This window comes from Electrona antarctica, assembly GCF_951216825.1.
Source record: "Electrona antarctica genome assembly, chromosome: 2".
NCBI classification, from domain to species: domain Eukaryota; kingdom Metazoa; phylum Chordata; class Actinopteri; order Myctophiformes; family Myctophidae; genus Electrona; species Electrona antarctica.
This window is the reverse complement of record NC_136807.1, coordinates 6,784,371-6,809,080: the sequence shown is the minus strand read 5'-3', so window position 1 is coordinate 6,809,080 and position 24,710 is coordinate 6,784,371. Positions and strand designations below refer to the sequence as shown.

General features: G+C 44.6%; 1 protein-coding gene across 3 annotated transcripts in view; it reads right to left on the bottom strand.

Moving 5' to 3' along the window:
• Positions 1-24,710, bottom strand: part of tafa5l (TAFA chemokine like family member 5, like) — a 59,591-nt gene that overhangs the window by 5,106 nt on the left and 29,775 nt on the right. Inside the window, exons 3-4 of one of the 3 annotated variants that reach the window (XM_079529891.1) lie at positions 17,876-18,003; positions 2,529-2,573 (exon numbers count right to left, since the gene is read on the bottom strand). In XM_079529891.1, coding sequence (XP_079386017.1) covers positions 2,550-2,573; positions 17,876-18,003 — 152 coding nt within the window. In that variant the 3' untranslated portion in view covers positions 2,529-2,549. Of the gene's footprint in view, positions 1-2,519; positions 2,574-17,875; positions 18,004-24,710 lie in introns of all 3 variants that reach the window. The other 2 variants (XM_079529892.1, XM_079529893.1) reach the window with 2 other exon arrangements.

The window sequence follows — 24,710 nt, the reverse complement described above, 5'->3', positions numbered from 1 at the left end:
GCTGCTTCAAATCATCAATGAAGAGGTGGGGCTTGGCGGACAGTGCAGCATGTGAGTGCGGCGAGCCTGAGCAATCTGCCGAGCACATCATTAACACCTGCCCCCTGTACAGACCTCCTTCGGAGGCCGGCCTCTTCCGCATGGGACCAGAGACAAGGGCGTGGCTACTCGATACTGAGTTGGACATTTGAGGATGATACACGAAAGAAGAAGAAGAGGGTGTGTCTCACTCAGACACACGATATTCATAACAACAACACGGACGCGTGGCATTAGACGTGAGCTAGTCAATTACGCTGAGCAATTACCACAGTCAATGATGTTTAGGGAAGGACATTTGAAAACACAGAATCTATAGATCGGCTATTTTTGGTGAAGAGATTTAGTGTAGAGTGAAAAAAGTGCATACCTAGTAAAGTTGCAACTCGGGTCCATATCACTAAGTTGTCGGGTTAGGGTTGTAAATCGACGGGTTCACGTATTGTAAATGGTTAAGTCTTCCGATTACATGCCATTACCCTCCCCCCCAATAATACATCTCTCCTTCCTTGTTTCTGCAGGAGACTTGGCCATCTTAAAAGTAGCCTCTCCTTTTCAAGTAGCCTCCATGGGCCTTGTTAATGTGCAGCCGTACGCATTTCAAAACATCTACCTTTGATTTCACGTCTCGCTGTTGCTCTGCAGAGCCAGATCAAAGTTGCACCGTATTCTGGTGGGAGAAGAAGGAGCCAATTGTGTCTCATACCCACGTGTTAAGACGGCATTAATTAAATAAAGGGACACAGTAAAAACGTCTCTTAGTTAGAGTTTAAATCCAGTGTGGAGGGAGCGGCTCCTGATGGAGAATAAATGATTAAAGCATCCGACCGTCTACACAACATATGCTGTGGAGTTAACCACTTAGCACTAGCATGTCTAAGCAGTCAATCTGACCGATTTAGAGATTTTTTTTTATATCTTTTTTTTTATCCCGCGATTTTGTAACCCATTTTTCACCCGTGTGTCAATTATCTAATGTGATCCTGGGCTCTACACACCCTCCACCAACCTAGTCCCCATATATGGGGGGACATAGGGAGAGCAACGGACTTGAACTCATGCTTCCTTCCTGCCTGAGTGTCCAAGTTGCTCCTTTACACCTGTCAGGGGGGAGTTTCCCTGGTTGGACGTAGCGCGTGGAAGGAACACGTTATTCCAACCAGTTCCTTTCCCCTCCATCAGGCGCCCCGGCTGGCCAGGGGGAGGCAACACGCCGCCAGCACCCACAGCGTCCAGAGTAGGAATCGAACCCAGGACCTTCTAGCTGTGAGGCGACAGCACTACCAACTGTGCCACCGTGCCCCCGATTTTGAGATTTTGAAGTGGATTTTGTGGCCATGAAGTTCTGAGAAAGTTCCCCTTCAATGACTTTTCTTAAATATTCGATTCAAATCATCTCTATTTTTTTCCCATCTTAAATAAGACTTTGTCATCCAATGCATAGTGAAACAAGGCACACAACGTACCACGTTGTGAGGTTGTCAATCTGAGAATCCCATCGGCAACTAAAGTTAAAACAGCGCCCCCTGTTGGAGTCAACAGTAGTCTGTCTTGAGAGACTATATGACGTTGTAGATGTTTGCTAATTCTTTATTTTTGACAATATAATAAAATATGTAGGCTAGGATGAAAGTGATTTAGGGGTGCAAAGGTTACTCCCGACTAATCAAATTAATTGACTATAAAAAAATAATTTAATTTAATAATAATAATTAAACATTTCTTTAAAATACAGTGGCTATTTTTTGTTCAAAAATAACAGATCTACAAGCTCACTCACAGTGCGGCGCCATGTATTGGTTTGTGCTGGTAGCTTTGCTATTTTCGTTGTTTGTGCAACACAGAAATGTAAAACAGACAAATCGATTTAGTTGATTATGAAACATCTATTAGATTTTTCTTTCCATCAAGTTGTTGATAGATTATGATGAATAAATGTTTTTCTTACAAAACATGCTTGTCGATTATTCGATTAATCAAAACTTCTTCTGAAGATGCTTTCTTTTTCTTTTTCTTTGATGTTGCAAGAAAGATGTATTGGCGCTGCTCTGCGGCGACATGGGCATAATGGCTACGCTTGCATGCGGGCCCTTTGTCTAAGAACAAATTTCTTCCTCAGGAGACAAATAATAAAGAACCTTGAACCTTGAACCTTGAAAACAATATTAATAGTTTCAGCCCTTAATGGTTAAGATGACTCACAATGAACATGCCTCATGTGCTACATATATCAATCGAACAGGACCGCGTTTCACCCAGATGTGATTCAAATGTTGAAAGCTGCGCTGGAAAAAAAATCAAGGTTACTCATTGGCATCATCGCATGCACATCTTCAAAGACGAAATGTGTACTTCTGTGTTCTGAAAAGAAAAGTGCTTCACAAGATGAAGGAATGAAAACGTCCTTGTGTGTGTGTAAATGCGTCGCAAGGTTATACTGTATCTGAGCTTAATTCAGCATAGAAGAAAGAAAAACGTACGGTACTTACTCGCTGCGTTCTCCCAGCTCTCTACGACGGCTCCTTTGGCAAAGGCTAGAAAGCAGAAGAGAAGAGAAGGTCGACATCAGAAAAACTGAAGCGAACACTTCAGAGTTTCAGAGTATTTTACCAAAATAAATGAGAACTATCATGCACCCCCCCACCCCCCAGTGAATTGGCCTTGGACGCAGAACAGCATATGTCCTTGTTGTACCACAGATGGCCTGGCTCCCAATTATAACCAAGGCAATGTGTTGGAGAAAGAAGGTTATTTTGTCGTTTGCTACATCTAATGGCCTCCATGGTCAGCTTCTTTTTGTAACTTCCGACATAACATCTGGGGTTAAGGGACAAGAGGGATGCTATTTATGTTTTATGAATTGCATACTTAGGATTCAAATGGAAAGAAGACCCCGAGGACTTTTTTTTGGTGTTATCCTTTTAACACGTGCTAAGTTTACTCTGTTGCTGTTTGCATTTCTATCTAATAAAGTATTCAATCAATCAATCAATCAATCGATCAATCAATCAAAGGCACGTGCTTCCACAGTATGAATCTATTCCACCCACAGTGATTCCAAATTAATAATCTAATGGATCATATTCACCTCTCTATAGCTCTTTGAGCAACAGCTGGCCATTTCCCACTTTCGCACCATGTGTTAATACTGGACACGAAATGGCTGTGTTTTCCTCTCGACTGGAGGGAGAAAACAGCTCCCTCGGCTTCTTGATGTTGGTGAATGAGCCACTTTTGTGCAGATAATGGTCGGGCTAATCATAATCAGGAAGCTAATGGCCTGTTCAGCCAATCGCACCGGCTGAGGCGGGACGGCTGTCTGGCCAGCGCATTGGCATTCCCAGCAGCCCCTGCTCTCCCCCTTGTGCTGTGCCAGGCATTCTGCAGCAGCGGGGTGAACTTGGTATTCTGCTGCCCACCCAGCCTGTCTTTCCACGTGTCTGTCTGTCTGTCTGTCTGTCTGTCTGTGGCTGTCTGTCCGTCTGCAGACCTGTGATCCACCAACATGTCATCTAAATGCTAAGTATTTCTATTGCATCTTTAAATCAAAACAAGAACGGGTGCCGAGGGCGGGCGAGGGGTGCGGGGGGAGGAGTGCTGATAGGGCCAACACAGAATCTTCACAGCAAACCTCTTGGCTCTTTGATTACATTGAAGGGGGGGGGGGGGGGGGGGGAGAGAAAATGTCGAGTGAATGTTTAGACGGTTCTGTGTTTTCTCTGTCGGTGTGAGAGGAATTCCAAGATCGTGCCATCTATTCAAATGTACGAGGGCGAAGAGCTACATGATAGATAGCAATACACATAGACTTGGCGCTTTCTTCCCCTGCCATTTTAGAAAAATAAGAAAAGACAAAAACAAGAGATTTTCGTTTCCCTTCCATCTAAAGACGGACACTGCTGTACCTTTATTTCTCCCCACAATAGAACCCCCACCGATCCCCTCCCTCGCTCTCTATCTCGCTCCCAGCTATTGATCGGAGGGATTCTTGAAGTCAGGAGCAGAGTGCTGAGGCGGCAGAAGTTGGGACTATTAACTGCTCCTACTAATTAAAAGGGTAACAAGGTTGAGGTGGGCCCCCATGAGATGATGTGGGCAGGATACAGAGAGGCCCGCTCGCCTGCCAGCCATGAACCGCTAAGCAGTACTCACACTGCCCATGCTGGTTACAAGGCAAGAAGCCAGCGGCACTGCAGACATATTCATCTACCGCTGGCATGGAAGGGGGAGAGGGGGGGGATTGAGAGATTGAGGAGGGGATAGAAAGACACTAATGAGCATTTTGCTAATTGTACAAGTTGCTAATTGCCCATTCTGCGGGTGAAAGTGAAACTCCTGTATCCCAGCCGGGGGCGATAGGTGCTTTTGTTTGAGCCTGCCGTGTGCATACAGTAATCAGCGTGAATGATTACGTTCCAGAGTTCAAATGAAGGCTGGGATCTGAAAGAGTGCCAACAGGCACCGGCAAAACTATTCTAAACGATTCAATTAAACTCTCTCCCTTATCATCAAAACAGCATATTTGGAAGATCAAAGCCTCTTCAAAATGGAGTACACTTCAGATTGCCCAAATCAACCCGCAAAAAAAAAGGTAATTCTGCCAACCGCCATAAAACCCTCAACATAGAAAGTCTGCCTAGCGGAACATCCACCTCAGTTACAGCAGCTTGTTTGTTTACTGCTCAAAGGGTGTCAAAGTGGGCTGCTATAGTAATAAAGGACTTCACTGCCTTCATGAACTAAAGACTCCCAGAGAAACTAGCTATTAGCAGCCCCTAGAAATGCTGTTATTATATGGCTGACAAGCACACGGACAGACAGTATAGGCTACTCAATACCCTGAGTACATGCAGGAAACAACGTTACGCCTTTTCTTTTCAATGTCATCTTCATGTAAGGGCCCTCGCCGAACAACATAATATCAAGAAATAAGGGGATATAAGGGGATGAAGGTCAGTTGGACCGAAGCGTACTCGACTCGATTGCTCGCCCCATGGAGACTTGAATTCATGGATATTTGTTTTGCTTTTGTCGCAATCCTTGTCGCCAATAATTTGATAACCAAAGAGTGTCCTTTGTGTCTCCTACCGGAAGCGCGCAGCCTCTGCACAGCCGGTTATCAAATTATTGGCTTATAGGAATGTGACAAAAACAAAACAAAACTCCATGAATTCCAAGGCTTCATGCCGTGTGTAATGATAGAAAAAAATATATAGTATCTTGCTGCAGAGACACTGCATCACTTATTCCGAAGTTCTACAGGGCCAAAAATGACATTATCTGTGAAACATCTGGCTCTGCCGGCTCTCCGTCTCTGGCTGGGTTAGACATCATGAGGAAACTACTCCGGGCAGTTCATTGGTAGGGAGACCAATGTGTACATTCAAGACATTTCTCAGTACTGATTTCATCACTGCGGGGTAGAGGTGCTTGCGGTATAATAATACAGTAAGTATTACAGAAAAGAAAAGATCCAAGGGGCACGAAAATGACGTTGCGAGTCGAGATGCTTTCCGCGTTTTCATTCCACAGGCTATGTGCATCCATAAACATTATTCTAAAGTCTAGAATAATGTTCATGGATGCACAGCCTAGAATCTAGACCATAACGTGCTCTGAAATGTGTGTGTGTGCGTGTGCGTGTGTGTGTGTGTGTGTGTGTGTGTGTGTGTGTGTGTGTGTGTGTGTGTGTGTGTGTGCGTGTGTGTGTGTGTGTGTGTGTGATCACAGTAGAAGGGCAACGCATTCGCTCAGAGTGAGTCAGAGACAAGCGACTAGTAACATGCGGCAAGAATAAATAAAGAGCTGGATTAATAGGTGGTGGCAGCAGAAAGAATGAACAAGAAATGTTGCTTTATTTATCCTTACAGAACAAAGGCATTGCCAAAGGAGACATCAGCTCCTGTCAGTGATGTCATGAACTTAACTAGCTTCTTAAATAGAAAACGCAACATGAGAGGCTTGGGAAATGAAAAGATAAAAGAAGGAAAGTGAACCAGTAAACGGAATCAATAATGTAACCTAAACCTTTCTCTCTCTATACTGTTACTGTATCGCTCATGCCTCCTTCCATCCTATAATCCAGGTTCAATGTTATTTACACACATGTCCACATATTATATTGATACCTTGTATCTCCATATTTTAAGTAACTTTGTATTTTTCTTCTTAAATGAATACCCTACTTCATAGTACAAGAGTGTCACGCAAAAGTATCGGAAATAGCCACACGTGTAAGCTTGTCTACTTTTCCTATTTAAAAGAAAAGTGAAAGTTACTGAGGAACTGTATGTTATGGAAAAACTAACATTCATACTTAGACTACAAGAGGATAAGTTCTATAAAAAGTGGGATCTCTTCTTTCAGCCTATAGTGATAATGTATGAGGATTTCAATGAATGTATCTTGTAATATGAAAAATGCAGCCTTGTTTTTGTGTTTCTCTCTCTTCTTTTTTTTTGTTGTCTTTATATCAATAAAAAATAAGTGAAAAAAAAAGAAAAGAAAAGTGAAAGTGGTAACGACCATTATAAATAATTAGCCACTATAAAGTACTAAATAATATTATAAATAGCATTGGAACACAGATTTTGTTTTCTTTGACAGATAAAGTTTTCCCACCTGACAGCAATGATATTATCTCTACTGACACATGATACACACCACGACATCCGCCAAGCAGACGGGTACCAAACCAATACTTGCATTACTCATGTATACACTCGATAAATGAAAGATGGAGAAACAAATAGGAACGGACACAATTTGTTTATCTACCCTAACATCTATCATTTATACTGTATATAGTACTGAGAGTCATGCTGACCGAAGGAGTTGAAAATGGGCTGTGAATCTTTGGGTGTCCCACGATTCGATTCGATTCCGATTCTTGGGGTCACGATTCGATTCAAAATCGAAGATTCAGATTCAAACGATTTTCTATTCAAAATGATTCTCGATTCAATACATAGGATTTCATCACAATCTACTCCAGTCTTGAACTGAAGTGACTACAGTAACTTGAAAATGACTGAAGACATGATGTTTACTGTGATTAGGGTAAGCTTACATTTCATATCACAGACACCATGTAGTGAAAACTCCTGTAACTGTAACCAGAAAAAAAAAAAAAACGATATTTGGAAATTATGAATTGATTTTGAATCGTCCATAACGGAATCGCGATTCTAATTCGAATCGATTTTTTTTTACACCCCTAGTACTGAGAGTCATGCTGACCGAAGGAGTTGGAATGCATCGCCATTCACCCCTGCATGGAGGAAAGCATTGGAAATGGAACAGAAACCCACAGCATCCTTCCCTTGGAATTCGGCCAGCTTACGATCTGATAATTTGACCTGACAACTGTCACTTCACCAACAGGGAGCAGAATACACAGCAGCCTTTGGAATTAAACCAAGTGGCACAGTCAGCGCATACAGTGTATACAAACTGGGTTTGTGCTCCTTTTAAAGAGTACATTTCTACTGTAGTGCAAGTGCCAGACCTCTGTCCTGGTATTTTAATTCATTTTAAAAAGGCTGAACATTTCTCTAAGGACCTCCATTCCTAAGAGGTACAGATTAACAATGGCAGACTGTGTTGGAAGTCAGGAAGCTCAGGGGGATACTGGTGACCACGCATTCCAACCAAATCCTTTCTGGGTGTTATTATCTCAGGGTAATAAATGACCTACTTTTTATTTTCATTGTGAATTTGTGGCACCGGTTACTTTAATTAATAGCAACTGAAATTGAAAACGTGAATTCAATTTGGTAGACCACACACACACACACTGCACATTATGCTTAACCCATTTTGGGCGGGAACCCCTTTTGGTGTTTTAAACATTGTTATAATTTAGCTATTGAAAAATAGCAGATCTACAAGCTCATAGCGCGCCACCGAGTGGCGCGCTACGAGCTTGTAGGTCTGCTATTTTTTTAAAATCGTGAAAATATTTATTTCAGAAAACTGGAGGATTTAGATTTTTTTTTTTTTAATTTTGAGGTCAGGCCTAAATGGGTTAAATTTATATTTAACCAGGTTGCCCTAATGAAATTATGAATTTCTGTCAAATGTGACAGCCCTTTACAGTATGAAACGTATTCAGAACAGGCAGCCAGAGATTACACAATAGAGTAATTGGAATTCATTTAAAAATGTAAACATGTCAAAATGTAAACCTTTGGAGGCCACAGGAGGAGACACAGAGGCCAACCGGGTGCTCACAGGAGATAAAAACGTATTGGAAGTACAGTATAATATGGTGCTTCTAGGATCAACGGAAATATATAGACTTAAAAAAAGAAAGTGATCCGAACACTAAAAAAAATGTGGAAAGGAAGTGACATTTAAAACAAAAAGCCAACATGTTTCGACCTCTCGTGGTCTACATCAGCCCTTAATTGCCCTGATGAAATGCTTTTCATAATAGTTTAAAAATGGGTTAAGGCAAGATAGGGCCCCAAATCGCTTTGCCCCAGAACAGGCACACTAGGGTTCATGTGGTTAAATCACATAATTAAAGTCAAGAAATATCTCTACCTCTACCAATTATATTATATTAAACTCGCGTTAAAATGTGGCCAAGCTGTGTAGAGCGCCATTTGTATGTACAGTATGTCTTCCCTTCCCCTCAAATAATCACAGCTCAAACATCTTTCCTGTGAAGCACCCAATGATGTGTAGACCGTCACCACACTATGATACCCAATGATGTGTAGACCGTCACCACACTATGATACCGTCCGTCGCTGTCGGGCAGAACACTTGTATCTCCATGTTTATAATAAAGGCTTTTGATAGGTGTAAACCTGGCTTACAGTCACTAGTTTTGAGTGGTGTACACCACTCCTACAACTGGCTTTGTTAGTTTACGTGTCTGTCTGTCCGTCTGTCTGTCCGTCTGTTCGTACCAAAAAATGAGCATGGTTGATGCTGATTGGTTGATGCTGATTTCATTACGTCAGACATTACGTCAGACCACAGCTGATCAAGCTATATAAGACCTTGCACCACTCAGTTCACACGGGTGTGATTTTTTATTTTATTAATGCCCTTTAACTTTGTTGTATGACGGTGTCATCCTGGCATTAGCCAGACTCATAGTGTGGATTCACTCACGCGTTTGGAACGCGTGAGTGAATCCATGTTATGAGTCTGGCTAATGCCAGGATATTACAGTGTGGCATAAAAGGGTAGCAACTATACTAAATAGACTATCTATTCTAGAACCTCACAACACAGCACAATGTGATCTTATAATAGAGACAGGGATATATAAATAGTTATATAAAAATCACACCCGTGTGAACTGAGTGGTGTAAGGTCTTATATAGACTGATCAGCTGTGGTCTGACATAATGTCTGACGTAATGAAATCACACCCGTGTGAACTGGGTGACCATAGCAACCATGCTCATTTTTTGGTACGAACAGACAGACAGACAAACAGACAGACACGTAAACTAACAAAGCCAGTTGTAGGAGTGGTTTACACCACTCAAAAATCACACTTGTGTGAAGTGAGGGGCGCTCATATCATCATACATCACATTCCGTGCTCAGCCAATCAAATCATCACAAAAGTCCTTCTGGCTAATCACTTTTGGCGTCTTCACTTTTCTGCCCTCACTTTTATCTTCAATATGTACTTTGCTCAGGACAGTCAAATCATCGCTATGGGGTGATCAGCCAATCACAAGCCCGGAAAGCTGGGCATAGGAGGGGCTTGCGCCCCTCAAAAAAAAAGTGCTTACTCAATGCGCTTTACAATGGTCCATTCATTCATACATTGGGAGGTGAAGAGGCGAACAGTCAATGCCAGTGTCCACACTTCCCACATTCACACACCAATGGTGGCAACCATTGCCTTCATTCACAATACATAACAACTGAAGAGTAGTAACAAAAGCTTGTGACTCCACTGAACAGCGACAATATGAATACACAGCAGCAAGGTTGTATGCTGCTGTGGCTTCACCACCGAGATAAAAGCTTGTGATTTGTATGCCTTCATTCACAATCTGCACAGATAATAAAAAATATTGGACAGGGAGGCCACGCCGTTATTAGACTTTCTATCTGCTCTCGCTGTTTTTATTAAACAATTTCAGAACACATTGTCGGGACTCGGCGCCGTGGCAGAGGTCTGCTCTCTGCTGACTGCTTTCTAGTTTACATTTGTATTAATATTCCACATTCTTTTTATAAATTGTCTCTCACTATTAGTCGGAGTGTGGTCTTTCCCATGAGGGGACAGTGTGTCTGGCAGCTTTTATCACACATTTCTTAACGGCCCTGAGGAAACTTTACTCAAGCATCCAGCGTCTGTGGGAAGCTCAGAGCACCCAGAGGCAGTGGTGGGGTGGAAGCACACAGGTCCCAGCGGCTTTACTGCCGACGTTTCTCCAACATTTGCTTCTTGTTCAACAAAATGGCTGAATTGCACCTGCTGACCAGCCCCAGCATGAACAGCTGCCTACCATACATACCCCAGTATTCTGTATTTTTGAGTGGTGTAAACCACTCCTACAACTGGCTTTGTTAGTGCAGAAAAAATGAGCATGGTTGCTATGTTCACCCTGTTCACCCGGGTGTGATTCTCCTACAACTGGCTTTGTTAGTGCAGAAAAAATGAGCATGGTTGCTATGTTCACCCTGTTCACCCGGGTGTGATTTCATTACGTCAGACATGATTTCATTACGTCAGACAGGCTATATTACACCACTCAGTTCACACGGGTGTGATTTTTCTGTGAAACCTGACTTGCAGCCTCCATAGTGGACACTGCAGTGTGTGACAGAAAAATTACAAGTACCTTTGATCCGAATGCCTTTTTACAGCTCTGATAGTTGTGGTGGTTATGTGCGATTATATGCAAATTCAGACGAATAATGTCACTAGTTCATAGTGGTTTGTAAATACATCAAAGATGCGATAATAATCAATTTTTAATGGATAAAGCCTTGGCCTGGATGAGAGGTCGTCAGGTGGTCCCCAACCTTCTTAGAGTGTTTCGACACTTAACCACAACACTCTCCAGTTGGCGGGTCGGCCAGCTTGGATGAGATGCAATTATATGTAAATTCAGACGAATAATGTCACTAGTTCATAGTGGAAATATACTCAGAATTACATGTACTGTACATAAAAAACATTTAACTTAAACTAGAGCAGGTGTCGCAGATAAACCCATATGGAAGCATATTATGTTCCATTAACCACTTAAACCCTGTATATAAAAATAGCACATCTACCGGCTCACAATACATGACATTGCTGCTTGCTACAAGTGTTGTGACCTTGTAGATCTGCTATTTTAAGTTAACGTCTAACGCTTTCCTACCTTTGCAGAATGTTCTCCTATTTTTGCCTAATGTTCACTTATTATGACATGTCCAGAACAAGGACACTAATTAGGGCAGTATTATGCGTGTCTTAAGTACCAGGTCTTATGACTTAACTTAAGACCTGGAGGCGTGGTCAATGCTGTTTGGCCACTCAGAATAGCCAAATGGCATTGATCACGCCTCCAGGTCTTAAGTTAAGTAATAAGACCTGGTACTTAAGACACGCATAATACTGCCCGAAGGTTCAAGTGGTTAAAATTAATTAAATTGTAATCTTGGTGACTTTACTGTACTCCACTGTTGTACTCCTCTCTCTGTTCTCTGATCAAGGCTAGCCCACCGTAGCCCTTGCTAGATTTTACTTAAAGGCCAACGTAACTTATTCTCATATCTACTCTCATCATATTTCGTACCAATGCTGAGCAGAGGATGCCCTTTCACGTACCATGGTTACGATGGCATAATGATCACAACTGATTCCCGCCACCCTATCGGTATGCAACTCGGACAGCGCTGAGTCGAGCATGGCATGCACCATCACACATGGCGTGCCCGATAATTGTTTCTGCACATTTACAAGCAGTCACCACCAGGCCATCGCCAACCCCGGGCTGTCAAGTACATCAAACCAACAACATTTCCAAATCCATTTAGATCTCTAGGAGATAAACGGCTCCATTGGTGACTGTGACTCTTTCATGTTCCCAGTGAGGAGTCTCTCTGGTCTGGCAGATTTCCGACAGGAGGATATGAAGGAATTCTGGCCTAATGAAACATTACTTGAGTGTTATCAGCAGTGTCAGACGTTATAAATAATATTACAAAAGAGGTCATTGAACAGGTGTGCTCAGCTGTCTGACAAAATTATTATTTCATCCATTAGTGATTGAAGTTCTGTGAACAACAGCAAACAAAATGTGTTTGTTTTTAAATTGGTTTAAAAAACAACAGCAATAAAACAAATACAAATGCACCACTGCAGCTATTCAGTTCCCCTCCAGGCAACAGCATGGCAATTTTGTAATGCGTGTAATTTGCCCCCCAGCTACTGTCAAGTGTTGTCTCACGGACATAAGTTGCAGATGAAATCTTCAGTGACAGACAGTGTGATCAAATCAGTGATTCAATTACAGAACCTGCAGTTCATGAAACAAAGCTCCCTCTGTGATATCCATGTGGCACGGCGGTACATTTCCTTACGACCACAGTCAAGATTTTGGCCGGTCGTTCCACACATAAACACTATTGGCCGCGTTCGAGGGTGGGAAGACGGGCGGAGAGGGCACTAGTGACTCCTAGTTTGCCTGTTCAGTGGGGAGCTGAACTGGGAAAAATAGCATGTCCTCTGCATGTGCTATATGTCCTCCCTGTGTGAAACTTCTCGATATCAGGGAAACGAAGCGGACTGGTAAAAATAAGAGTGGAAAATAATGAATTAACCACTGTGTGGGAGATGTCTCTCACGCACACAGTGCCTTCGCGTTCCCTCCTGAAAGAAAAAGTAAGGGTCAGCAGCGACAAGAGACTACAGTGCAAGGGGAATGGTAATTTGCATAATGACTAAATTGGTTGAGGGAAAGGGAAAATGAAAAGAAAGACGAAACTCTTGCAGCACAGAACATCATTTCAGAGAGCTGCCTAGTCTCTTCCATAAGTCAAGAAGCGTTTTTTTAGCTGGGTTTGTTTTAATTTGCACTCACGGCACTCATGTGGCAAAGGCCAATGCAACAGCGCTCACTCACCGCGCTGTGAGCTGGGTATACTGATCTACTACACTCCACATTCATCTTGACCGTGTTGTCGACCGTTCACCTCAGCGACTGCCCTCCTCTTCACTCCCATAAACAATTAGGTCTCTTGTGCCGCCGCGGCAATCCATTTATATCAACATACTGTAGGTGCTCCGAGCGTGTCTGGACTTTTGATGTCCAGACACCCTCGGAGCACACCGCTAGTTCCAAGGCGGTCCCAAGACGAGACAGCCCACAATCAGGTTTGTAGCACCACCCGAATCCCCCCCCCCCCCCCCCCCATCCCATCGGGCTCTCCACCCAGGAGAATATCATATTTGAACCTTTCAGCGGCTCACTAGTGAAGACAAATTGCCAGCTTGTTTGGGGAGCCTCTTGAGAGTGATTCATATTAATGGCTGCCTGGCAATGCGAGCGGGCTGCATATGCAAACTCCATTAGCGGGTTAGCCTGGAGTGTGTGACCTGGCAGTGCCACCGCTAGCTACACACCCCAGAGGGGGGGGGGGGGGGGGGGGGGGGGCAGAATTTAGAACGAGCTGCAGGTGCAGGGGGAAAGTGTGTGTGAAGCGTGTGTGTGTGTGTGTGTGTGTGTGTGTGTGTGTGTATGTGTGTGAGTATGTGTGTGTTTTTTGGGACACAAAGATGAGGACCTACATGCACGCACATACACAAATGCATACTGTGCACACACAGATGGGCACGCACGCACGCACGCGAGCACACGCGCGCACACACACACACACACACACACACACACACACACACACACACACACACACACACACACACACACACACACACACACACACACACACACACACACAATATACAAAGTGCTTGGCTGATTGCCTAACTGCAGCTTGTCGCTTGCTCAATCCTGGCTCTCTTATACCTCTCTCTGTCTCTCTCTCTCTCTCTCTGTCTCTCTCTCTGTCTCTCTCTCTCTCTCTCTCTCTCTCTCTCTCTCTCTCTCTGTCCTCTGCCCTGTGATTCTCTCCATCCCGCCAGAGTCTGATCAATCCTCTTTATAGATTTCTCATTTTCATCCATCTTGTGGAATGTGCTTCCCTCTCATTACAGGTCCTTACAGTACAACAAATGTCTCTTCTGCTTAGCTGCCAAGTCTCGCCCCTTCCAAACAAACAAAACGCAACACAACACAACACAACACAACACAACACAACACAACACAACACAACACAACACAACACAACACAACAAAACCAAAGTAAACACACACACACACACACACACACACACACACACACACACACACACACACACACACACACACACACACACACACACACACACACACACACACACACACACACACACACACACACACACACACACACACACACACACACACACACACACACACAGCCCAAACAAACATCGCTCACAATTAACTTCTCCAAAAGTCCTTCACTGAAAGCTAATGGAGGGTATGCAGCGTAATCGGCATTTTTAAAAAATAAATAAATGTATTGATCTTTTAGAAAATCTATTTACCAAGCTGTAAACACAAACGGCGCAGTGGCAACGCAAGCATGAAATCTGGCACAGCGGCCGTGGGGGTGTGGAGGGCGAGGGAAGAGGAAGAGAGAAAGTGAGAGAGAGAGAGAGAGTCTGAAACTCATCAGACACACTAGTCACTGGCTGACCTCTGACACCGTGGACCTGCCAATGAGCTCTCTGTCCCCACTGTCACCGCACGCTGACCGCTGACATCAACACACTCTGTCTGTGCTGTCTGCCCGGCCCGCCTCTGTAGGTTATACTGTACCATCTCTGCTGCTTATTCCTGTACTCACCACCCAACTCTCACTCCCTGTAGGTCCCATGGCTCGCGACCCCCCTGGGGGGGGGGGGGTCCCCAAATTATTTTGGGTTTTTGTTTTTGCAACTGAACATACACATAGTGCATGCATAAACTTTCCTTAATCATTATATCTGGTGTCAGTATTTATTTATGACGTATTTTCTCTATTATTAAGGTTATTGTAGAGGTCAATTTGTATTGGGGGTGGGGAGGGGGGGCGGGGCGGGTGTCGCGAGACATGGCCAAAGCATTTCCGGGGGTCCCCAGCCCAAAACGTTGAGAACCCCTGCTGTAGCACATGTTGTATCGTCTCTGCTGCTTATTCCTGTCGCTCACCACCCAACTCTCACTCCCTGTAGGGTGTATCATCTCTGCTGCTTATTCCTGTGCTCACCACCCAACTCTCACTCCCTGTAGGGTGTACCATCTCTGCTGCGTATTCCTGTGCTCAGAGTCACCACCCAACTCTCACTCCCTGTAGGTTGTACCATCTCTGCTGCTTATTCCTGTACTCACCACCCAACTCTCACTCCCTGTAGGTTGTATCGTCTCTGCTGCTTATTCCTGTCGCTCACCACCCAACTCTCACTCCCTGTAGGTTGTATCGTCTCTGCTGCTTATTCCTGTCGCTCACCACCCAACTCTCACTCCCTGTAGGTTGTACCATCTCTGCTGCTTATTCCTGTCGCTCACCACCCAACTCTCACTCCCTGTAGGTTGTATCGTCTCTGCTGCTTATTCCTGTGCTCACCACCCAACTCTCACTCCCTGTAGGTTGTACCGTCTCTGCTGCTTATTCCTGTGCTCACCACCCAACTCTCACTCCCTGTAGGGTGTATCGTCTCTGCTGCTTATTCCTGTGCTCACCACCCAACTCTCACTCCCTGTAGGGTGTATCGTCTCTGCTGCTTATTCCTGTGCTCACCACCCAACTCTCACTCCCTGTAGGGTGTATCGTCTCTGCTGCTTATTCCTGTGCTCACCACCCAACTCTCACTCCCTGTAGGGTGTATCGTCTCTGCTGCTTATTCCTGTACTCACCACCCAACTCTCACTCCCTGTAGGGTGTATCGTCTCTGCTGCTTATTCCTGTGCTCACCACCCAACTCTCACTCCCTGTAGGGTGTAGGTTCAGGTTGTACAGACTCTGCTGCTTATTCCTGTGCTCACCACCCAACTCTCACTCCCTGTAGGTTGTAGTTGTACCATCTCTGCTGCTTATTCCTGTACTCACCACCCAACTCTCACTCCCTGTAGGGTGTAGGTTCAGGTTGTACAGTCTCTTGTCGCTCACCACCCAACTCTCACTCCCTCCCTCCCAGTGGTGGACGGAAACATTACTCACGTTCTTAATTAATTTAACTCAAGCTGTGCCAGAACGAGATAATCTCGCGAATAGCTATTTAATCCTCCTGTGCCAAAACGAGACTACGAGATTTGATGAATAACTTAAGCATTAAAAATAATATTTTTGGCGCCACAATCTCCCCTAGAGGGCTGGGACGGATTGTGTTAAGTAAATAAAGTATCAATACTGCAATGTAGAAATACACTGTACACAAGCAAAAGTCCGGAACGTTTTCTGAAGAATTCAAATTTAAATTTTTGTATTCAAAAATTTCAAAAATATTATGTTGCTATATACTGTACATAGTTTCAAGTTCAAGTTTATTGGTCATTTAAAAATAAACACACCTTATACAATGTATTCAGGGTAGCAACAAGAACCCCATGGGTTCCCATCCTAAAGAGGTAAAACACCAAAAGGGGTTCCCGCCTAGAATGGGTTAAGACAATTAATTGAGTAAAAGTACAGGTATCACAATGCAAAAGTAAAAGTACTCCTTATGCAGAATGTCCCATTTCAAGTTTTCAAAGGTATAACAATCTTTCGAAAATAGCAGATATACAAGCTCGAGCTTGTCGATCGGCTATCTACCAAATGTATAATAGGGCTGAAGTGGTATACTAATAATAAGTAACTAGCAACTAAAGTTTTCAAATAAATGTAATGGAGTAAAAGTACAATATTTGGATCCGAGATGTAGTGGAGTAGAAGTAAAAGTATTGAAAATTGGAAATACACCAGTAAAGTACAGAGACCTCAAAATTGTAGTACAGTACTTATGTAAATGTACTCAGTAACTTTACACCACTGCTCCCTCCCCTCCCTCCCCTCCCTCCCTCCACCTCAGGTGAACCTCCCTCCCTCCCCTCCATCCCTCAACCTCAGGTGAACCTCCCGCGATCGTCTGCCACTCCGCCAGGCAGGAACATAGAGGGGGGGAAAAGGAAGGGGGAAAAAAAGCGTCCTCAATGCCCTCGCCGCTTTGAAGTTGCTGAACACGTCGTGCGGTGGGCCCTGGCTGCGCGTTGACGGGAGCGAGTCACGCTCTGATCCACTGAGCGTGGAGCACGTGGTCCACCAGATGTGAGGAGAGCGCTATACCTATTTTGCTTTGGAGCCCCCCATCTTACGTCTGACACAAGCTGAGATCTACGGGTACACCGCACACACATGCAAACACACCAACATACAGAATGATACAGTCTTCTTGTGTCTTTCAAACACGTTAACCACTGAAGCCCTTCTCTTACAACAAATAGACCCCTTTTCCACCGATTGGTTCCCAATGGGAACCGGTTCAGTTCTTTTTGGTTCTTAGTCCATGAGCCAGAGCTCCAAAATTGGAATGTTAATTATGAATTGAGTGGGCACAACCATACCTATATTAGATTGAAACTTCCCCAGTTGATTACTTACACGAAGGCAATGATTTATTCTATTACAAATGTATTTTTTTTTTAAATAGAGGCATTATATAGGAAAATATGCAATCATATCATATATCAATTTACTTATATTGATCCTATAAACAATTTAATATAGGTGACTGGATTACCGTGACGGTCTTGATGCGTCCGCTGCCTCTGGTGCAGGTCCAGCCCGATCGGTTGAAAAGGAGGCCGCACGCCTCGCCCTCCAAGCAGGGAGCCATCTCACACCACTGACGAGTCCTCACGATGCGCGCTGTGGGTAGACAGAGACAGAGGCAAATTAGCGCAATATAACCTCTGACTTAAACCCTAGCATCCCTATAGAGCAGGGTTCCCCAATAGGCGGCCCGCGGGCCATTTGCGGACCGCGGAGCGCCCCCTGGCGGCCCGCGGAAGAATTTCCCCAAAAAAAGAAAAGAAAAAAAAACATTTTTATTTATTTTTTGGGGGGGGGGTCCCAGATATAAATGGCATTAAATGGGGGTCAGTAGCCTATGCATGTCAAACTGGGCATCCTTTTCAAATGGGGTCCTGCCCTGAAAATTCATTTTCTCGACCTCACGCGTGCGGACTCGGCCCCCAGCCTGGTACCCTAGTCAAAATATGGCCCTCGAGGAAAATTAATTGGGGAACCCTGCTATAGAGCGTCGCAGTCCCGCCCCCTTTCATGACGACGCCAGGCCCAGGAAATGATTCCCAATGCATTTTTCTCATAGACATTTCACAAAGTATTTATTTAAAGACGGTTACGCCGCGGACAAAGCCAACTCGAGTCGTGACAAATCATGATGACAAACGCAATATTTTGGACCAAACAAATAATTAGAAAAGAAAAGAAAAACAACAAAAAAAGTGTTTGAACCTGCCGTTTTTTTCTTCTTTCTAATTCTTTGTTTGGACCAAAAAAATGTGTTTGTTGTCATGATTTGTCACGACTCGAGTTGGCTTTGTTTTGGGAGAAAACGTAACTTTTGTATAATCTTTTAGAAGAACATTTTACTTTAATTATGCAAAGAACAAGCAAATAAGTGAAAACTGAAAATGTAATTGCATTTTATTTTATTTAACCACCACTTAAGACCTATTCAAGCATAAGAAACTTTTGAAAAGTTTCACCTGTAATGACATCCCCAATCTAGGGACACCAGGGTGAAAGTTAGTTATAAATCAGCACACATCGGCTGCATAATTGCAGAGACTGATGTCTTCAGAAAGGTCGAATAATGGCAGTTGGCAGATATATTGACCAGTCGGGCTCTAGCCAGGTCATCAAAAACAAATTGGACTTGCTTTGATTTCTATCTGAAGTTTATTTGTCTGCAGTGGGTGGCATGGAGTGACAGACTCTCGTTTCCTCTCACTCTCTCTGTCCCTCTCTGTAGTTTGTTTGTGTGCGACACTGGATTAGCATTCGGCCCGTAGTCCACGCTGATAAGCACTGATTGTTCTTTGCACAGTGCGGCACACACAGAAACACTCCAAAGGTTATCTGCTCCCTGTGGACCTGGCCGCAGCCGCCCGCCATGCTCCAGTCCCGTCTGCCCGGCCAGCCGTCCCTCGGGCGTGCAGCGAGGGAAAGAAATTGAAAGAGAGGGACTGAGGCTTGTTCGAAGGTCCACACTGAGAGACAGGGGTGGGGGAGAGAGACTGAGAGAGAGGAGGGGGAAGGGAGGTATAACCTGGTGACATTTACCCGTAAGGTAACCCTGGAACAAACCTTGTTAACACTCTGTCATTTGAAATAGGTCCTTGGAGTCGGACCCTGGTGCTGCTATGCCATAAAGACATGTCATCCAGTGAGATTTATTGAGCCTTACAAACAGCGGCCACATGTATGTACGACTCGAGTGTGCGCGCGCGCGCACGCACACGCATGCACGCACGCACTCATGCACGCACGCACGCATGCACACACAGATACACACACAGATACACACACAATTACAGCTCTGTAGATAGGAGGTCATTTCCCTTCAGCAAATAATGAATACTGTTGACAGTTGACACACATGAAGAAGGCATTTTGTCCTGGTATGTGGAAATGAGGCTATGGACTCCATGTAGACTCACCCCTCCTTTACATGATGAAGAAGACAGCATAAACAAGATATGCACCACCAACAACCACCCCCCCTCCCCACAACACATACAGCTAGTTTTCAACACATCATTATTTGTGGTCGGCGCCGCCCTGCCCGTTGATTCCCTGACAAGCGGTGGTGGGGCGAGCGCGACCCCGCTACCCCGCTACTGACACAGAAGACCGCCGCGGGGTGAATTTCATTGTCACAGCCATCCGTCAGGCGCAACAAAGCGTAGATTTATCAGTCACTTGCAGATGTAGTTTTGAGTGCATTATGGGGGACTGGCAAAACTCAATTTCCAGGGGCACGGAATAAAAGCTGAGTAGGCAAAGTAGATGGAGTGCTGACTAACGGCGGAGTGCATCAGCCCACCCACCAAGGCTAGTGGTGCTTGGCTGAAATAAAATGCATTTTTCATCCAGTGCTTCTGCCGCCCATGGATCAAGATACTGTTGTATGGAACCCACACTTGTTAGTATTCCTTTTTTTATTCAAAGCCATCTAACTCGATCAGTGTTGACTGGTGGATTGCTGGACTCCATGCGTCCACCACGCACAATACGCTCAATGTATGTATGCTGCAGCTGATGTTAAGTTTTCATTTCAGCCCATGTCAAACAAATTTGCTTTTGTGCGTACTGTATGCGCACGCACACGCCACACACACACACACACACACACACACACACACACACACACACACACACACACACACACACACACACACACACACACACACACACACACACACACACACACACACACACACACACACACACACACACACACACACACACACACATTTCGCATCTCATGTAGTCTTGCGGAAAGAAATGACCGTCATCATCATGTTATCATGTATCATTATAATAGCTCTATATGAGGTTGCAGAAACGCTCGGCTGACGCAAACAGCTGAGTTGCTGGATGGAATGTAAATCTATACAGTATATCGTTTTACCCGCCATCAGTTAGGCTTTTGTTTTGCACAATTTCGCTGAGTTTGATGCAACTGAAGACCTGTCCCTCCAGGAGGTATGGATCTGCTATTTTCAAACACTTTGAAGAATGTTTGAAATATTTTAACACCTGGATGAATGTAATTGTGTGGTGTGGAGAGGTGAGGTAAATGGTGCATTTATATAGCGCCTTTATCCAAAGCACTACCACGTGCATGACATTCACCCATTCACACACACTCCGATGGCGGTTGGAAACCATACAAGGCACCAACCTGCTCATCGGGAGCAGTGACGTGTTCAGTGTCTTGCTCAAGGACACTTCGACAGTAACACAGGGGGAGACCGGAATCGAACCGGGATCCTTTCGATTCCCAAGCGGCTGCTGTACCTCCTGAGCCGCTGCCGTTCATGGGGGTATACTGTACAACATGCAGGCCAACTCTGGCTCCTGCACGGCACCTGGGTGGCCAGTCCAGACATGACAGACAGACAGACAGATGCCAGCTGTGTCGGATTTCCACCCAGAGGCTGTTGATGGACAGCAGCCCGTGGATGTCAGCTGCCCAGGTCCCAGCAGTGTTATAGAGACTCGCCTGTCACTGCCTTTGGCCCTTCCACCGGATCACACCACATGTGTCTCAGCGAAAAGCATGCCGCCAAGCCCGGGCTGACCATGGCCAGAGACGACTGGGCGGGCATACGCTTGCATTGGTGGAGGAAGTACTCGGTTTGGTAACACTTTAAAGGTCGAGACTATATTGCATTACAATCGCAATTATAATGCATTAGAATGGACTTATAAGGCTGCAACACTCGTTACAAATGGCCATAATTATGCGCATAACACCATACTGCATAACAAGGTTTAAGCATTACAAGTGCTGGTCCTAATGCATTATAAGCTCAGCACAACAGCACATTATAACCACCATAGCATAGTCAGTTATAAAGTGTATAAAGAGTACTTCACAGTTGTACTTAAGTACAGTGCTTGAGTAAATACACTTATAGCAGTTACTTTACACCACTGTGCGCTTGTGACCACAGCAGCAACGTAGGAGGAAGACAAAGAGAGAAGGGGGGGCGGGGGGGAGGATGATAAGGGTAAGATAGAGGGATGTGCAAGAGAGGAGTGGGAGTAAAAACCGAGGCAGAGAGAGAGAGAGAGAGAGAGAGAGAGAGAGAGAGAGAGAGAGCACGCTGGAGAAAGATGAAGCTTGCAGCTGTAGATACATCTTGCTGCATGCAGACTCTCTTCATATTAGCTGTCGAGCTTTATATGGCTGTGGTGGCATGGCAACAGTGGGCCGAGGAGAGAGCGACAAAGAGAGAGAGAGAGAGGGAGGGAGGGAGAGATAGGGAGAAGAGAGAGAGACAGAAAGTGAGAGAGACAGGGGGAGAGAGAAAGACGCAGAGACAGAGACGGAGAGAGACAGACAGAAAGACAGACAGACAGAAGGGAGAGAGAAATCAGGAGAGAAGAGGAGATTACAATGAGAGGCGGGAGATGAGCAAGAAAAAGCCCATAATCCCCCTGTGTATGCAGACTTAATCAGCACAATGGCAACACACCTCACCACCAAACGAGGGGCTAAAAGCCAGCAACACCTAGGCTAACGGGAGCCCTGGCAAGAACAAGGTATTGTTGGTTTTATACAGTAAACACTGAATTTATTTGTCTTGTAATGTAAATGGCGATACCAGTTAGTCCATTTTGACCTGAGATCAGATTCTAAAAATGTCTTCTACATCCTGACAGTTTTCTGAAAAAGCTATGTTTCTGTCTGTCGTTCTTCGATTTTTCAAAAATAGCAGACCTACAAGTTCATAGCGCGCCACTCGGTGGCGCGCTATGAGCTTGTAGATCTGCTATTTTTCAATGGCTAAAGCATAACATAATGCTAACACCAAAAGGGGTTCCCGCCCCAAAATGGGTTAAGTCTGCTTGAAAAGAATGTACAGATGAAGCGGATTCTCTCCAATCGCACAGTGGAAAGACGCAGCTGACTGAAAAGAGTCAAAGTTAACGAGGCAATGCCCGGGCGGCTGGCGTAGCCGTCTGGGCACCTTGGCTGATAATCCAGTCTGGCAGTGTGCCGCGGGTTCGACTCCCGATCCCGACGGCCTTTATACTGCGTGTCACCCCCCATCTTTGTCCCCGTTTACTGTCAGCCTACTGTATACCTACTGTATCCCACCATAACATAAAATAAAGGCGAAAGCCACAGAAATATATATATCTTGATTCTTTAAAAGTTAACGAGGCAATTGGAAGCCTTACACCTCAACTCAACTTTATTGTAACATCACAGGTTTATAGGTGTAAAGAAGTGGGTGAAATTCTTTGTCGTACAAGCTCCATTCATTAGATTTTCACGCTTAAGGCAGCTGCACACCGCACCGACGTCGGCCGCGTAAGGAGATGGATAACTTATCGTCGGCGCGGTGCTATCGAGGGGTCGGGACCTGGTCAGGACTTCTGATAGGACGCCGATCACCAACCGGACTTGTTTGTTTGGGGCCCGACAGGCTAAGCCTGTTAGCCCTGGGCTGGTGAAAAGTGTTTTGTTTTGGTGCGGAGACGGAGACTCTGGTGTTGCCAGATTCTTTGAGTGAAACAAGCAACCGTATGAAAATAAGCCCAAAAGAAGCGACCGGTTTCACCACTTCAGCCGTAACGAAGACTCTCACTTCCATGAGAAGTGTTGGATCTGAGTAGTTGCTCATTGGATATTTAGTCCCCATATATGGGGATATCCGACTAGGACATTGGGCTATATGACATGTCTAGTATGACAATCTCTATATTTGGCCCGAGCCGACCTAGTGCTGATATCAGATAGATGTGGTAGAACCATATATGGATAGATCTAACTGGCTTAGTCATCGTGACAAGCATAGTCGGAGAATATATAACAAGGGTCAGCTTCAAGGAGAAGGCAGAAGTCGAAGCATCCTGGTTTAAGTTCTAATCAGACACCACTGCGGGGGTCCTAACCTAAGTAATCAGCAATAGAGCCTTGAGCTATTTTATATACTATTACATCAGCTATTTTCAAAATGAATCTTGAAAGCAAGGCCATATAAGCAACTACACTTCAGAAATAAGTCCAAACAAAAGCAACTATGAATATTTTATATTTATATTTTATAATAAGCAGACCTGGCAACGCGCTGCAGCCCAGCGCTGCAGGCTACTTCGCATGCGCAAAAAACAATGTTTCATCGGCCGACTGGTTTGGGCTGAACTTTAAATGCATAGTTTGTTGCACTCTGTTGGAGTTGGAAAGAGTCTCTTTGGTGGAGAGACACCTTTAGAGGGTGAAACTCTTTGTTCACAGCAAGGCCAATAATCTTTTGTGGACACGCTACTGCTGATGCAGCTCCGGTAATAAAAGTGTTATGTCCGTGAGGTAAATGCAATTATGAGTGCAAGTAGTTTGCAAGTACACAAAAGATGGTGGGGCAATCTAGTGTGCAATCTGATGTGCTGTCTGCTTCAAATAACTTTACTGACGTTTGCAACCAGTAGGCGTACTATACCCACTATCAGGGTGTACATTTCTCAATGGAAGAGTACGGGAGAGTCAGGAGACCACCTCCAACCACTGCAGATGTGGTCGTTTTATCGTATTAACATAATCTAGTACTCTACCATACAGAAACATACAGGTTAAAACTGCATTTTATTAATTAAAATAAGTTCTGGATTGTAGCTTTAAATGAGCTCTTATATATCATGCAGATTATCACAGGCTGTTTGAGAGCCGTTAAATTTGAGATCTCTTTCCTGAATATGCGCCGAAGCAATATCCAGAGGATACTCAGCCTTTGCTGTGGTAATACATTAAGAGCAAAATTACTAAGATGAATAAGTGAAGGATACAAACGGGACCGTGTACTTTTCAAGCAAGA